Genomic DNA, 17,349 nt, shown 5'->3' with positions numbered 1-17,349 from the left:
TGCTTGTTATATTTGTTTTTTTTTCTATTGCAGATAAAATTCCTAAAAACAAAGGAAGGCACTGCGATGGTTCAAATGGGTGATGGCGTGTCCGTTGAGCGTTGTGTCCAAAACTTGAACAACGTTACCGTCGGGGATTACACACTTACGCTCGCGTGAGTTGACTCGTGTTAAAAATTATTTATATATATATATTTATATATATCGTATTCTTGATATATTTCAGTATCTTTATTTAATACATTTAAATGTAATTTTTATAACAACCCTTATCTTCATGACCATCAATGATATCGCACAGACAAAAGCGTTAACTTTTTTTTAAATTATATTATTATGCAAATTGAATTTATTAAAATATAAGACAAAATCGTAAAAAAAATTAATGTCTATTGTTTTATAATATTTCGTTTTTCTGATAATCCAAACTTGACAATTTTTTTTTTCATTAAATTCCAGGTTTTCTAAACAGGCGTACCTATCAGAGGTGATGAACCCCTACCCTCTTCCTGACAAGAGTCCCTCGTTCAAGGATTACGTCGGCAACAAGAACAACAGGTTCCTGACACCTGCCTCCATACACAAGAACAGAATACAACCTCCGTCCAAGGTATGATTTATTATTATGGAAAAAATCATTATTTTGAAAAAAAAAATCTCCCCTATCCCTCTATCGAATTCCAATTTAACTGCAAAACTTTGAAGACATTTTATTTTTACAGGTGGTACATTTCTTCAACACCCCACCGGATGTGTCAGACGAGCAGCTGTTGCAGGTGTTCCACGACTACGGGGTCACGCCGCCGCATACAGTGTCCAAATTCCCGCTCAAGAGTGAGAGGTGAGTGCAGGAGTACAAACAGAAGTAATGGCAAAGAGAATGGAGGATGTTGTTATAATTTAAATATTTTATGACGAACTTGTTCCAGGTCCTCGTCGGGGCTGATGGAGTTCCAGAACATCTCTCAGTCTGTGATGGCCATCATGGCCTGCAACCACGCGACCATACAGCATCCAGGTATATCCATAAAAATAATTAAAACTCTATTTCATATCTGATAATTTTGGCAGCTAAGAACTCCGACATACTTTTCTCTTTGAAAAATATAATTGTACCTTCTCTTCAGATCCTCAAGTCCATAGAGGGACAAAAAAAATCTAATATTAACATTAAAAACGATCGGCTGTCTTTGTGTTTGTGTAGCATCGCCCGTGAATGGTCCTTAGTTAGTACAATGAAGTCGGAAATTGTTCGTACTGAATGATAAATTTAATTTTAAAATTTCCAGGTGCAAAGTTCCCGTTCGTTATGAAGCTGTGCTTCTCGTCGTCACGTCAGATCGGTCAGAAGGGGCAGGGGGACAGGCAGGGGAAGGGTCAGACCGGACAGGCGGGTCAGGCGGGTCAGACCGGCCAGGCGGGGCAGGCGGGTCAGACCGGTCAAAACAACGGCATCGACGATGACTACTAGTAAGAAACATTCACAACGACGGAACGAAACTTAAGTCAACGGACTCTACTATATACAGGGTGTGACTTGCTGACACACTGATGACGTCACTGACACATATATATGTCAATGACGTCATGAATTATATGTACATGATGATACAATCCATAAAGTTAATAAAATAAGAGAGAATAAAAAATATTGAGAGAGATCATATATATACAAATGTAATTATTATTGTTATAATTGCTTTGTGAGTCACAGTACATATATTAAAGGTGTTTGTTACTCGACTGCTAGGCAAAAGTAGTGTTGTGTGTTACTACTCGTTTGTTCTTCCCGTCACACGCTCCGAGTATAAGGATCTCGATGGATGGTTGTATCAATGTAAATAACTGTGAGCAATCTCCTCACCAACAGATCTACACACATATGCTGGCTCCCTGTGAGTCACAAGTCACGCCTGTGTACGAGATGTATTTCTCTTGTTTTCTTCTCTCCGTCGTCATCTGCCGTAGGGACCATAGAGTTTGTATATGTTTGCTTGGGAGTATGTATATATATAAAAAATACTGCGTTATTTTTGAATGTTTTTTGAGCAAACATATAAATCGCGTCTTTATATAACCCTGTCTTCGTTGTTTTAACGAATATTCTTATATAATGTACAATTTCCTAATAAATTTTTTTTAGTATATATATATATATATATGTACATGAGAATCTTCTGACACCAGAGAATTTGATTTGTATGTCTGTTGATGTTGTTTATAAATTTTTTTTTAAAAATTTGTTGTATTTTGCCAAAAATTAATAGCCAAAGCGGTAATGTTAGGTGTATAGTCGCATGTAAATAAACCTTATTATATTCATACCTTATATATATATTATTTGCTGAATCAAATGCTCTCGTGTCGCTGATGATGGAGACGTGTTACGGATGTATTATATGCACTAGTTCGACATCACGATCGGAATATAGCTACATAAGGGACGCTTGACCTGTGGACGGTGTGTCGCTGAAGTTGAAATAATAATTATAATGAAGAAAAAAAAGTTATTTACAATTCGAGATTTACGTTTAAGAATTACGATTGTTTTGATTATCGAGTCTATTCGATTCTAAGAGTTTTATATATTGATACGCTTTAAACGGAATGACATATCTGACGAGATCACTGCAGCCTGTCAATTTTATGGGAGCGATGTTGTACAGTCGCGCACAACAGTATGTTTTGATGGTACGGATCGCTTGGTAGGCTTCGTTAGATTTGTACTTAGTATTTCTGTAGAATAGTATAGATTCGTCCTCGGAGCGACGTACGTGCTTTTAATATGTCAATTTGTGTAAAATATGTCGTGGGAAATGTAAAACGATGACGTGTATTATAAAAAATATGCTCCGCTGAAGTGACGGTAGGCGGAGTTTTTCATTTTATGTTTCTCACGCGCCAGTGTCCTGTTGCTGTGTTTGTGGTGTAGCTTCGATGTAGACCTACATATCAGAAAAGACAAATAATTATTAGTATGTAATGTATACGCGAGACTTGAAAAATATTTATTTTTTTATTATTATTTTAAATTTTCCTTTACCCCATTAACTATGTCGACTCCACAACGCGACATACATACGCGATGTAGTTGAAAAATATAAAGGTGTTATTTCTTGTATTGTGATGTGAGGTTTTGAGGTAAACTTTATGATATGGCAACCCAGACCCCATAGTATTTTCATGCTACATCGCGCTTCCCAATACATGAACTCACATGAACGTATTTGCTTCTAGCTAACGGCGGGGCGGACAACACACAAACACACATATCAAGACGGGAGACACACACACACCAAGAGTGGGGGGACAAGTATTGCCATTGCTAGAAATTATATATATAAATATCTCAATACATACCAGCATTACAAAACAATGGGTGATGCAATGGCAACATTTCTTATAATTCCTTTATATTCTATGTGATGTAGTTCACTCATAAAGACATTAACAGTTAGTTTTCTCTTTTCTTTAATTAATCTAGACACAGTTCAGGTTACACGGTTACATATTATAACATTTCCATGTTTTTCCTTTTTGTTTGTTTCGTTATAACGGCGGCCGCACCGGCGCGGCCGGGACGGTTTCATGTCGTTCAATTCCCATTATTATAGATTAGTTCTTAATGTGCTCTGTGTCGTTTTCAAACTGTAAGGCGTTGTACACACTGCGACCGCGTTTTTCGTTTCGTTTGAGGATGGCACGGTGATTATTAGTTTTTATAATTATTTTTTCTTCGTGCGCAAAGTTTGTGAAAGGTGTAGATTTTATGTTACGTCGTGTAGGTTTCCGCTTTGCGTATCTCTGTACGGAAACATCGTTGTGAATTTTTTTTTTAAATGGAAATTAAACTGTGGTTTAAGGTAGTAAATGAGTTTTATTTTAAACGATATATATATATGTTTGTTTCTGCTTGCGTGCATGTTTCTTGCATTTTTTTGTTAGTCTCTGAATCGGTTTCGATGTTTTAAGAACCAACATATATTGTAAGGTAGTCTAGCGAACCTTAGGCTATATATATAGTAAGTGTCATTGCGATGTCAATTATATTCAACTAGTGAAAGAAATTACAACAGATTTTCTATAAATTTTCTTAAAAATTTGAATAAAAATTGTGGCTATTCTCGGTTAGAGGTTTTGGTAAAATTTTGCAACTACCTCCGTAGGTGATTGCGAAATTCAATAATAGCCTCGCACCTGACTAGAGCTGTTTTTCATTTTTTATTGTATAGAATTAATGTATGGTGTGGAAATTGAATTGTAGCATGTCTATATAGCTGTTTATAATATGCACTTACCTTGAGACGAATCGACAATAGCCCCTGTATTGTAAACAGTTCTATAGCCGGCCATATTCCTAGCTCATCAGGATTTAGATGCATATCTTTTTATCTAGAGATATCTCAAATAAATGTTCTAGATTAGGACTCGGTGTCGTGATAGATTTGTGTTTGAAATTGTAAATGTTAAAAAATATTTGAACATATATTGTATTATTTCACGAACATTTCGACCCAACCGACAGCATACCACGCTCAGTACATGACATGTGATAGGGGACTCCATAAACAGAACACAGAAACTGCACTCTAGCCGTACATGTAAGATGTAATTTAGTTTTTTTCTTTATAGACATTGGTATTAGGTATAGCGACATGTTTAACATTAAATACATGGCAACACTAAACCTCTTTCATTTCGACACTTATCTTAGTACACCCTTCGACACATATTATATAAAATAAATACTTCAATAGAGAAAAATATATTAAATGAACGATCTCCAAAATATTGACAATACGACCAAAGAACACAAACCAAAGGTAAGTCTTAACCTTATAATTCTAACTGACAAATGTTTGAGTTTGATTATGTTAATGTCTGTTCAGGAATATATATTATTCTGTGTTAAAACACATCACTACTTACTGACCTGCCATTGTCGTTTTTGCTCAAATATATATTTACAAAACAAAGTAATTGTATATTTACATATATTGTCTGAATTTTCTCACCAAAATTATTTGTGTGGACGAACGAGTGAAAGTATCTTCGTTGTAAATAGTAAATTTATGAATATATATTTTTATTGTTAAGTCTATGTAAAGTTATTATTAGGATGCTGCACGTAAGGCGCAAAAAATGTAAATTGTATAGAAATAAAAAATGTTTTTGATTGATCTGTAGTTTTTCTATTTATTTATTTACTTCATATAAAAATATTACGTTGACAACCAAGAAAGACTAAAAAGTTATAAATTAAATACGGCAACGTAAAAATATTTTTTTAAATTATCAAATTTCCCGCCGTTAGCTCGGTTTATACCAGGTTAAAAAATGAAAGTAAAGTTTTTTTGCACTTGGCAACACTAACAACACATATTTTCTTATATCATTAAAAGTGCTCCTAAAATGTTGAAACTTAGTATATCATTTAATATTAAATAATTGTAAAGGAGCCCTAAGAATTCCCTGATAACCCTAACAAACTTAATAAAAACAAAGAGTTGACCCGGGGTATGTGTAGAACTGGCCTTATAGATAAAATTGAAACTCATGTGGAAGGCAGTGGCGCCATACGGATAAACACTGTACTATTACACACGTAATGGTGGCGGCTTGCTATTAGAAATCATTGCTGACAACTTATTTAGAAAATACTTTGGGAAACCTTCAACAACTTAAAAATCCAATGCAAAGTTGATGAGATTAACAGGTATTTAAGCAAAGAACCATTTAATTTTAAATCTTGTGAGAATTATAATGAACTCGATTGGAATCGTTGTCAAAATGGCTGACTTATCGTATCTTTATTAATAAAATACGCACGAATATTTTGTCAATGGTGGCAATATATTTAAAATTATAGACGACTGATAACAATGTAAACATAATGATAAGAAAGACAATTATTGTGTTTTATAAATAAAACAATCATTACATAACTGTCGCGTTTATAATTAGAAAATATCTAAGTTATTCTTTTAAACATATATTCAACGTTGTAAATATGTTAAGATTCATACCAAATGCGAAATGCTCTATATTCTCTAGGGACTTCAATATAGTATTTGGTCAATGGCAAATTTTTTAAAAATGAAAAAAAACATTTTTCAGAATGAATGAGTGTTGTTTTATTTGCAATACGAAAACTGGGCTGTATTTGGTAAACGCTACAAACTTATTTGGAGATGGAGTGAGTAATTAAATAAAGATATAGAACACGGAAATACATTGAGATATTTTGAATTTTCTATATAATTTTATGATACCTCTTTATATTATAATGTCTCTATAATAATTGAACTTGTTATACCTCTATATAGTTATAAATTGTTTAACATTTCAGATATCACTTAATTCTGATAAAAAATTACATGAAGTTATCGGTAGTATTGTGGACAAACAAATAAAGAAAGACGGTATACATTCACATATCATTTGTAAGAAGTGCCAAAAAGCTGTAGTCGAATACGACTCCTTACAAGTCAGGTGAACTATATGATTACTTACTTAGTATGTAAACTCAAATTCAAGAATCTTATTATACTAACAGTATAGTAAAGATTGTTCTTTTTTATAGATTTTTATATACATAAATGTCAATAACTGCTCTACTTCTAGGATTTGACTAAAAATCTTAACATTTTTATTAAATCTAAAGCGAAAACATTATACATTTGTTATATCTGTAGGTAATACAATGTACATACCGTCACTATATATATAAAATAATTCATTCTTTTTGTAATAACAAAATTAATATGAGTCGGCATAACACTACTTCACTTAATGATATTATTTAACCAAATATATATTTCAATTACAGGGTACAAGCCATAAAACTAGAGCTGAAGGAGCAGTTTAAGAAGACTTTAACGAAATATGCCATCAACTATGAAACATACAACGATGAGGCTAAGAAAACCGAAAAGAAAGAAATAAAGAAACTAGTGTTACCAGCGTCCAAACTACAGCCTCTACCTCCCGACTTCCTTATAAAGAATGCGAAATGGCCAGTCTCAAGAACAATTACAATGCCACAGTTGAAGGTAAGTGTATGCTATGGCAACAATTTTTAATTTTTTAATTATGTATATATTATTAAATAAGTGAACCTAATTTTATGATTTATGGCTTTTTTTTAGTTTTATATCAGAAATAATGTGCGCTACTTGGATTGCTTTGTAAATTATTTGTTTTATAATCTATTGTTGTGGTAATTTTGTTTATAACTTGAATGTCATCGAGATCTTTCATATGCTACCATTAATTTCTTGGGAACTGTCTAAATTAGTAATATTTTTTATATAATATATATGTCGGCGCAACGACATTTAAAAAACCATTATAAAGGGTAGTTGTTTCATATGTATAGTTGTTTCATATGTATTTCACTTTAGAGGGTAGATGTGACATAAACAATGTCAAGGCGTTAGTAATAACTTTAACAAAATTATTTGTTTTATAGATCGTCGTACGATTTGTATTGGAGGAAAGTAAATGGCAATTCGTATCGTGATTTGTAATATGTAAAGATAAGTTATTTTGTGAGTTTTAGTAAAAGACAAACTTAAACAGTAACCATTTTGTAATCAATGTTATTCAATTATGATTTCTTTAAATTTTAAATGGCAATATAAAGTTTAGTTGGTTTAATAATTGATTACGAAAACATTTTGTAATAACTACTGTTTATTTGAATTACTACGAATAATCTTTGTAAGTTATTATTTAAAATTAAGAGTAAATGTAATGACTCCACGAAAACCATTTATATTCGGAGACATCTGTGGCGAGGGCACAGTGGTGTGAGAGCTATCCAGGAGAAATTACTAAGTGTTAGTTAAAGTTGAAAATAAAGTGGTGTGAGTAAGTGAGAGTGCTTTATTGGTGAAAATGGATAACCCGACAGGTGGAAATAGTGTTATGTGACGATAACATCGCTGACGTCACAGCTCCTAATAATCAACTTGGACATGGCTCTTCGACATATATGTTTAATACATGTCTTTTTTTTCAGACATCAATGACATTACCATCATCATCAACACTCAATCTAAAAGTGACTGTTGGTTCGTCTGTCCTCACACAGAGCATAAACACTAATACCGTAGCAAACAAAAAAACAATCACAATACCCACCCAAATAGATCCAAATGTGATAATAAATGTCAGCCAGAATGACAAAACCACTCAGAACAAAGCTCCGACTAAATCTGACGAGATTTCAAAGATCTCGTCGAGCTCGTCGGTTGGGCAGACGATTTCGACGAGTTCGTCGATCACGTCGAATCCTATACTAAGCTTCAACGTTAACACCCTACCAAATATATTCCCATCGGCTGTATGGAAAAAGGTTGACGTGGAATTTGATAAGAAATTGAAGAAAGAGGTCGTTGAAGGAATGGACCCTGAAAGTAACGAAGAGCAACCGGTGGAGATAGACTCAGGTATTATAACCAAGCACATAATATATATATATAACCAAGTAACTATATACTGGGCGGAGCGGTGCTAAAGACATAATAATTAGCCTGTACATTATACATTACTGGAATATCCACACAGTGTTTATATGATGAAGTCCGAGTGAAGAGCTGACTGTGATCGATTATATCATTGATAAGTGATAGCAGTTCGTTATTTTTTATTTATAACAGACCAATGCAAGGATCCATTCAACTTTGTACTGCTGTAGGAATAATTCAGTACATTACACATATATATATACATATATATCCTATACTTGATAGTTTGTTACTCTTTCAAACAAAAATAATTGAATGGATTTTGATAAAACCTTACAGTTATGTAGTTTAGTTATCAGAATGAGACACAGACTGTAGATTACACCGAATTTCATTAAGTTACCGCAACAAGCCGTTTCACTAACGGTGCCCGCATAAACCATGTGAACTCTGTGTATTCATATATTGCTCTCTACCCTCTCTACCTGTATCGGACAAAGCCGCGGGCGGTGGCTTGTATGACATATTAAATATGTTTCAGAATGTAATCTGTCGATGCTGACATCCGACAACACCGACAGCTGTATTAAAGACCAGCTCATATTCCAGGAAGACATTAAGGTATGTGCCATGATATATGAGGTACATTAAAGAGAATGAGATATATGACGGAGTAGGAGCAAGCCGTGGTTTTTAAGAGAGTGACGTCAGCATATCTGACGTCAACGAGGACTTTATTCTTGACAGTCATCAGGCTCGACCATCAAGGCTTGACCTCGTAGACGGTTTGACGAACACCTTACTTCGAAGAGGTCCGTACCCTGTAACGGCTCGGGCCAGACTGTCCGTAATCTGTACTGTCGCCTCTATTTATACCAACGCAGGTGGTCATGCGGGTCACACCTGATAATTTCAACTACCCTCAATTATTAGTCATTCAAATGTAACAATTGCACCGTTATGTATATTTCTACGTATTTCTATTATATGACATTAAACCCCGAATAACAACTAAAGTGACATATTTAGAGTTATATATATATATATATATATATATGATATGTTTCAGTGTGACAGTGAATCGGCCGACAGTTTCGTGGACGTGAGGATGGTGGGCTTCGACAGGGACGAGCGTAAGACACTTGTGTACATTAATGTTGAGACGACAGCTAAATATACGATAGGATCACAAGATATGCACAAAACCCAGAACGGATTACTTGTTATAATAAAATATACCACATTTTTTTTCGAACTACCCCCCATTTCTGTAATTGCTTACTTACATAAGTAAGTATCGGTCGTCTGAATCATGAACGTTAGAAGATACAAATTAAGTTCCTGAGCTAAAATAATGTTTGATGGAAAAAAATATATATATATGGTGAATGTGTGCGTGTGTGTGTGTTTGTGTGTGTTTATAATATGAATATTATTTCCAGATACTCTGCTCATGGACAGACAGAACGGATCTATACTGAGAGTGGTGTCCGGTCAGAAGTTACTGTATGGAGATAATGAAATATCCCTCGTGCTGCCCCACGACGACCCCGAAGGCAGCCAAGGTAGTGCGGCGTGTGACCCACGGACTGTACACATATACTAGACATTACCCTTGTGTAGCGGTAGACGGGAGTCATAGTAAAGACATTGAGATGCCGTCAGGCCAGGGACTGGCGAGAAATATAAAAAGACTTATAAAATAGATAACTTTTCGCAGGACAGTTCATTGGCTGACTTTGAAACGTATTTAGTGTGTACGTTGTGATGAGCGGACCAAGTGCCAGGCGCACATTACTAATAAAGTCCGGCTCCACCGGCCAAAGTGATTAATTTCCATCTAAATTCTCTCCCGCCCTAATAACGACAATCCATATTCAATGTTTGTATTTGTCTGCCCAACAGCTGCTGGACACTATATATAAAACCCAGTCAATGTGATTTAAATATTAATCGTCATATAGCTCTCTCATTAGTCAATTCCTCGTCCCGCCCGGTCAGTTTGAGGAGCGACCCCTCTATGACTTGACCCGCAACACATCTCTCATGTTATAAACCGTTTGTTAATATTTAATTTCAGATTCAAATTCTGAATCCCAGATCGAGTTGCAAGTTTCCGGTGATGAGGAGACGGCTAACGCTATCATAGCGGCCGCCAGGGAGAGAGGTGCGCGACATGATAATGATTGAATAATGATATGACATAACGATAATAATGAAACTATTGACAATAAAAAAAGGCTATAATATGATAAGTTTTCAATCGTCTCTGTTCTATGTTTCAGGCGGAGCGTTCATCAAGGTGGAGTCGGGTGAAATGTACAGAGTGAAATCTGTTCAAAGCGAAGACGTTGAGAATAATGTGAGTGGTGCCTTACACGGGGACTGATACAAAGATATGAATCACTTTGAATCAGAAATATATATATATATATATATATATATATATATATATATATAGTCAATCCAAGTTAACAAAAAGTTTAAATCAATTAAGTTCGCTCCCAAACCTGTCTTGCATGGCATTAGTTAGCAAAATTCCTTACTAAATAGAGTTCTTATTCCTGCTAACCAACACTGGCACCTTCATGTTTCCGTGTTGTATTTCTCATTCAGCCACACGACTGATGTTTCTGTTCCCTTCCAGTCGCAGGTGGTGTTGTTCGAGAACGGGTCCTTCAAGTGTTTGCTCTGTAAGGACGACGCGAGCGGTGAGTCATAAGCGCGCTCAAAGAAACTACATTTATTTTATCAATTATTTCGCTCTTCAAGATTCTGTCTGAAATTAAACAAACCACTGTAAAAAAATTCTAAATTATCGTCACGTGTGTTTCGCTTATGAGTTATATTTTTTCCTACATTATGCATTAGCTATAAACAAACAGACACACACATGTCTGTACTGTACCCCCCGTCTCTCCTCAGAGTGGATGTCTCCGTCGTCGGCGTGTGATCACCTGATGACGTCACACTCCACCCAGCTGTTCCTGTGCGGCGAGTGCGGGGCGGCCGCGGACTCGCGACACGAACATACGCTGCACATGGGTTAGAATATATACACAAAGGCCTGGGGACAGCCGGGAGCTGAGGTCTCGTCTGCTGGTTGAACTGGCTGCAGGCGATGCGTTAGCTCACTTGAGCCGCCTAGCTTTAGTCACGGGGTTGCAGGTTACACATGACCGCTACCGGATTTGTCACACACGAGACTGCGCTCGCGAGCTTAGTATCCATAGAGTAGGTCACGAGTTAATGGGGGGGGGGCGTATTACTGAAGCGTGCCATCGTGTGGTAAGGGTCATGCGGGAGAGTCGATAGTTTCGTGACGTCACATATTAAAGTGTTAAACACTAAAACGCACAGTTTGGATGCATATTTAGCATTCTCGCTACGAGAAAATCTGTCATGCAGCGTCATTGAACTTCTAGAGCGACGTTGTTATGCAATAGAGACACTCATTTGATAGATTACATTTTTAATAAAAAATATATAAAGTAGCTGTTTTCTGAGGATTATTTTTTTGAAATACGTAAATAAATAAAAAAACTCTGTAATCGTCCTTATTATTAGTATCCAAAAAAAATACACAAATGACGTCACATATGCTCAGATCTGTCTGGCATCTAATTTAATTTATTCTCTACTATAACATTTCCTTCATAAAACACTGATGGTACTACACTACTAAACTATACGTATCAAACAGACGAAGTCGCGTTTCTGAATAAACTGAAAATAATATATGAGAAAAGATAATTATCACACTGACATTTATAACACATCATATATAAAATTCAGCTTTTAAACCAACGTTACAGTCATTCATTTACCTTATATGTTACAGAACAACATACAAATAAATCTAAGAATGATCAAGAAGATAAGAAGGTGTACTCCTGCAACGTGTGTAACAAGCGCTACGCCACGAGGGGGCTGCTGGTGGAGCACCGCAACACGCACAGCGGGGCGAAGCCCTACGTGTGTAGGACCTGCGGCAAGGGGTTCGCCTCCAAGTACACACATCAATCACATCTGAAGACACACCAGGTACACGACTCACACACACAGACACATTACCTCTGTATGATAGATAAGAAAACAGTTCGCTTAGTGGAATAGTTAAAATGTATCTTAGTAATATATATATATATAAAAATTTTAGTTATAACTAGTGTATAAGTTGCGATATAATATAGATTTATTTATGTTTTAAGCAAGATTTAAAATATATTCTACTTTAACTAGAAATGTTTTTTAAATACAAAAATTACATAAACCATTTATTATTGTATCTACAATGACAGATGAGATGAATTTAAAACATTAAATACATAAGCAGAGGTGGTTGGGAAACCTAGTTGTTTATAAAACATATATATAATATCCTTTGTATCCTCTCCAGGCTCGCCCGCGCCCCTTCAAGTGTAGTCAGTGCGGCAAATCATTCTTCACCTTACAAAACCTTAACCAACACGAGAAGACGCATTCGGGAGTCAAAGACTTTATATGTAACATATGCGGTTAGTACGACGTATGATAATGATACGATTATGACAAGGGAAATAAGGATAAGTAAAATCATATAATATTGTTATATACATGTAATTTTTTATTTTGTCATCACAATACTTGTATTTATGTTATGTAGGAAATCAATGTTTATAAAAACTACTAAGAATATGAATACAAATATAGAATGAAAAAAATATTAACACCAGCGGGTTGAACCTAAGACCTTCGAAATATCTCGTTACGATCGCTTCACCGACTGAGCTATCGTGTCCTTACTAGATTCTGAATTTAATATCGGAGCTGTCAATCTTTTTTAAGGTTTTTTTTCTGTTCAATGTACTATTACTATACCTCCTTTAACAAAGCATGTACACAATTTTATTTAATTCCAAAAACTGATAATATTATTTTTTTTCCCAACAAATTCGTTGAAAATTCATGAAAAAGTAAATATATCGCTACAATTGTATAATTATAACATATTTTATACACAGGCAAAGCATTCGGCACTCAGCATAACTTAGAGGTGCACGGTGTCGTCCACTCGGGCAACAAGCCGTTCGTGTGCGGAGTGTGTGGCAAGGCGTTCGCCAGGAGAGCTGAAGTTAGAGACCATATGAGGATACACACCGGTAACATGTTATATATCAATCAATATTCAGATAGGCCTCAGCAAGCGAAACCGGCTGATATAACTAGTTATATAAAAATACTTTGGTTAAATGCAGGACATTCTAAAACGTTATGTAGCAATTAACGTTATTATAGCAGTAATCATCTTTAATGCAGTGTTTATTTAATATACATATATAAAGATTGATAAAGAAAATGATTCCCATAAAATCATTTATTCCCTTACGGCTTCAATAATTACATAGTAATAGAAAATGTTTACGTAATTTATCACGTCTCGTTGTTTCATACACAGGCGAGCGCCCGTTCGCGTGTGAGATCTGCGGCGCTCGCTTCACACAGCGGTCCAACCTCCACTCACACCGACGTGCGACACACTTAGACGACAAACGATACGCCTGCCAACACTGCTCGAAACGGTTTAAGAGACGCCGGTAACTGATAGACATACATATAACTGCAATATATTGATTTTATAAAAAGCGCTCATACGACTTAATAATTCTCGTCACATGTAAATTAATATTGCTAGTAATTTGTTACAATACATTTAATGATTGTCATCTCTAACTTATTCACATCTAAAATCTGTCTCATGTTATCTCGCTATATCTCTCTCATCTCTATCTCTTCCAGTTTGCTAGACTACCACGTTAAGGCGGCGCACACGGGCGAGAGACCTCTCAAGTGTGAGGTTTGTAGGGCGACCTTCGTGTATCCTGAGCATTACAAGAAACACACCAGAATACACAGCGGAGAGAGGCCTTACTCGTGTGAAGTGAGTATATATATATTATATTATCTATAATGTTCGATACATTTTTTAAGCCGTATGTTATAAAATTAATTTGGATTTTTATAAAGTCACTAATTCTTAAAAAATAATACGTCAATGGTAAATAATCAAATAAATAAAATAAAAAATCTCGCGGACCATCAGGTTTGCGGTAAAACGTTCAATTCCCGCGACAACCGGAACACCCACCGCTTCGTGCACAGCGACCGGAAGCCCTACGAGTGCGTGGTGTGCGGCGCCGGCTACATGCGGAAACAGCTGCTCTACCAGCACATGAACACCAGCGTGCGTACACACACACACACACACACACACACACACATATATATATATTGAGAGAGTCACATATACTAATGTTATGAATTTGTTTGTGACTATACAGATTTTAATTAAACTTAGCAATAATGTCACTCGGATGCCACAATAGCGTATCAGTTATTATTTATCCAGAAACTCCGTACGCTAAAGAAACAGAATGAAAGTTTTTATATGAATTTGTGGCTCGGCCGATAGATGGCGCTGACTTTAAATTACAATGTCTCATTAAAGCTACACTTTGTCACTTGTGTCTGAATACGACTTAAAGTCGTTCGGCCGGAGCCGCGTGTACACTGTATGTATTCTATCTGTTCAGGGACATTTGGCGGAATCCATAGTAGTGAATCAACCGAGAGTGACGAGCGTGGTGGATGTGGTAAATATGTTTATTATATATTAATATACTAAAACGTGTTTTACAATGAAGTGTTCATGTATTACGTCATTCTAGACACCAGCCAGCGAAGATTCGGCTAAGGCGGACAAATTTCCTGACACGGTATGATTAAGTTGAGCGACACTTGCTAGTCTTAAATTAATACCATGATTTGATACATAAAGTAATATTTTTATTTCATTTAATATATATGTTTACAGATATACGAGACTACGGAGGAATTAGAATTGGATACGAGCAAAGCAGTTGGTAAATAATTGCACATGTTTACATTAGAACATAGCATTATATATCTAAAATATTATGTATTGCCAGTAACTTAGTACAAAATAAAACAAAATTCACTTAAATAAATGTCAATAATTTAATTAATACGTAAAATAAGATTATTTATGTCCAGTTTTGTCTTTCGAGTTACTTACAAGTAGTGATCGGTCGGGTTGAATGGAGTAAGTCATATACGTTCATGTACTGAGATCTGGGTTAAGGCTATAGTTTGTCTGTCACCGAGTTAACAAATAATGTGTTGAAATTATGCTGTATATTAACTGTGATGTTCTTTCTGTTTCAGTTACAACACAAGGAGAAACAAAATTCTTTTTCACAGATAACAAAAAGCTTATCCTAGAAGACGGTATGGTAACATTACTGAATATATATAAAGTAAAACTATCTGTTATATGATGGATTGTTATTTGAAGGTAAAACAATGGATTTGGTCAACGACACCGCGGGGTCCGCGCTGCTCACGCTGCGTAAGTTGCTTCCTTTGTGTTATTGTATATACTATTATTATTATGACAGAATGCCTTTATTGCAGACAATATTGAAGACAAAACCGAGACTTCCCTATTGGACAACATCACTACTGACCAACTCACAGACCAACAGGTATTATTAAATATATATATATGTGTGTGTGTGTGTTATATGTCGTTATATATGTTTGTCTGTCCTCAGTCTTGTGGTCTGAGGCTGGTCCCCGTGGAACTCCCAGACGGTACCAGTGGATGGGTTGCCATCAACCAGTGACTGCTGTGTCCGCTGCGGACAGCGTCTACTCATCATGACAAGGGGTTATTTTAGAATTTTTATCAAATAAAAATTATAAGTGTAATTTTTTGAGGCTGTCAATCACAATGTTCACTCGTCTTGATGATGGCCCTAGTGACTTATCCCGACGAGTTCTCGATGATGTATGTGACGAGTGTTCTGTATCTGTAAGTGGAGGCCTCGACTTATATCGCATGATATTTTTTATATAAATTAAGGCTGAATGTAAATAAAGTAAAATTAGTTTTATTATTTATGAATTTAGCGCGCGTTATTAATGAATAGTGTGACGAGGAAGGTTTTTTAATAGATGTAAATAAAATGCACTTTGTTTATGACGTATTTTAATCCACGTGGCAACCAAAACTATTTTAATGTGATCATTATAATACTAACGTTTTCTTCAATGAAATAAAATGTATCCTGAATTATTTTTTTTTTGTATTCAGTAAGATAAATTAAAAAATAAACAAGAATCTTACAAGTAGTTCTGTCCGAGGTTTTATATATATTTTTTTTTTCATAAAATATTATTTAGTTGTTATTATAATGACTTCAGAAATTGATCTTCAAAATATTGTATTTCAGCATTTTTTTTGTCATAAAAATTTCATCAATAAAAACATCTATATTTAGATGCTAGCGAATGTTTACAATACTTTCCCAATTTTTCTTTTATTTCTATGCTAAGGCTTCATTCACACTGGAACTCAGTGAATTTTATTGGCGCGTAAATTCCTCTGCCATCAATAACCACTAGATGGCGTCTTTCATAAAAATATTTCGTAAATATGAGACCGACGATTATTAATTTTGTATAAAATATTTAAGAAAATACAAAACAAATATTGCCATCACAAAAATCGGACAAAGTTAATACATTATATTAAGTTCTCTATTGAGTTCTGTAAAATTTAACTATCCATAAAAGCTATTAAGTAGAAATTAACCAATATGTCCTATTTGGCTTCTTTTGCTTACCCTTTATTAAACAAAAAAAATTATAAAAAATAGATAAGTTCAGTCCCTTGCGATCTGTTAGGCCTCATTCACACGAGAGTTTTTTCAACGTCCGCTAAAAAAGCCGTTGAAATATAACAGACGTGTTCCCGAGTCCGTCAACACGTCAGCGTTTACGCATCTCTACGTGCGTAATACATTCAAAATAAATT

General features: G+C 35.2%; 2 protein-coding genes across 5 annotated transcripts in view; both read left to right on the top strand.

Moving 5' to 3' along the window:
• Positions 1-5,180, top strand: part of LOC116775591 (heterogeneous nuclear ribonucleoprotein L) — a 178,808-nt gene extending 173,628 nt beyond the window's left edge. For all 4 annotated transcript variants that reach the window (XM_061525026.1, XM_061525024.1, XM_061525028.1 and 1 more), the window contains 6 exons: positions 34-155; positions 460-610; positions 723-841; positions 930-1,018; positions 1,290-1,470; positions 3,238-5,180. In XM_061525026.1, the coding sequence (XP_061381010.1) occupies positions 34-155; positions 460-610; positions 723-841; positions 930-1,018; positions 1,290-1,470; positions 3,238-3,241 (666 nt within the window). In that variant the 3' untranslated portion in view covers positions 3,242-5,180. The remainder of the gene's footprint in view (positions 1-33; positions 156-459; positions 611-722; positions 842-929; positions 1,019-1,289; positions 1,471-3,237) is intronic.
• Positions 5,181-5,580: 400 nt separating this feature from the next.
• LOC116775676 (zinc finger protein 287-like) lies at positions 5,581-16,608 on the top strand. The gene is made up of 25 exons (XM_032668622.2): positions 5,581-5,716; positions 6,118-6,196; positions 6,350-6,492; positions 6,830-7,052; positions 8,024-8,453; positions 9,013-9,092; positions 9,541-9,604; positions 9,914-10,036; positions 10,552-10,638; positions 10,757-10,833; positions 11,119-11,182; positions 11,397-11,516; positions 12,313-12,515; positions 12,871-12,988; positions 13,475-13,612; positions 13,909-14,047; positions 14,250-14,391; positions 14,554-14,694; positions 15,044-15,103; positions 15,179-15,226; positions 15,325-15,373; positions 15,696-15,758; positions 15,826-15,879; positions 15,945-16,015; positions 16,085-16,608. The coding sequence occupies exons 2-25, from the start codon at positions 6,119-6,121 to the stop codon at positions 16,154-16,156; spliced, it is 2,787 nt and encodes a 928-aa protein (XP_032524513.2). The 5' UTR covers positions 5,581-5,716; position 6,118; the 3' UTR covers positions 16,157-16,608.
• Positions 16,609-17,349: the final 741 nt, after the last annotated feature.

Source organism: Danaus plexippus, chromosome 27 (genome assembly GCF_018135715.1).
Source record: "Danaus plexippus chromosome 27, MEX_DaPlex, whole genome shotgun sequence".
Lineage (NCBI taxonomy): Eukaryota > Metazoa > Arthropoda > Insecta > Lepidoptera > Nymphalidae > Danaus > Danaus plexippus.
Note: the sequence above shows the minus strand (reverse complement) of the source record. Positions and strands in the feature narration are given on the sequence as shown.

Coding starts and splice junctions, on each gene's coding strand:
- LOC116775676 (XM_032668622.2), top strand. CDS start 6,119: ATGAATGAGTGTTGTTTTATTTGCAATACGAAAACTGGGCTGTATTTG. Junction 14,048..14,249: donor AAACGGTTTAAGAGACGCCG/GTAACTGATAGA, acceptor TATCTCTTCCAG/TTTGCTAGACTACCACGTTA. Junction 15,759..15,825: donor AAAGCTTATCCTAGAAGACG/GTATGGTAACAT, acceptor TGTTATTTGAAG/GTAAAACAATGGATTTGGTC.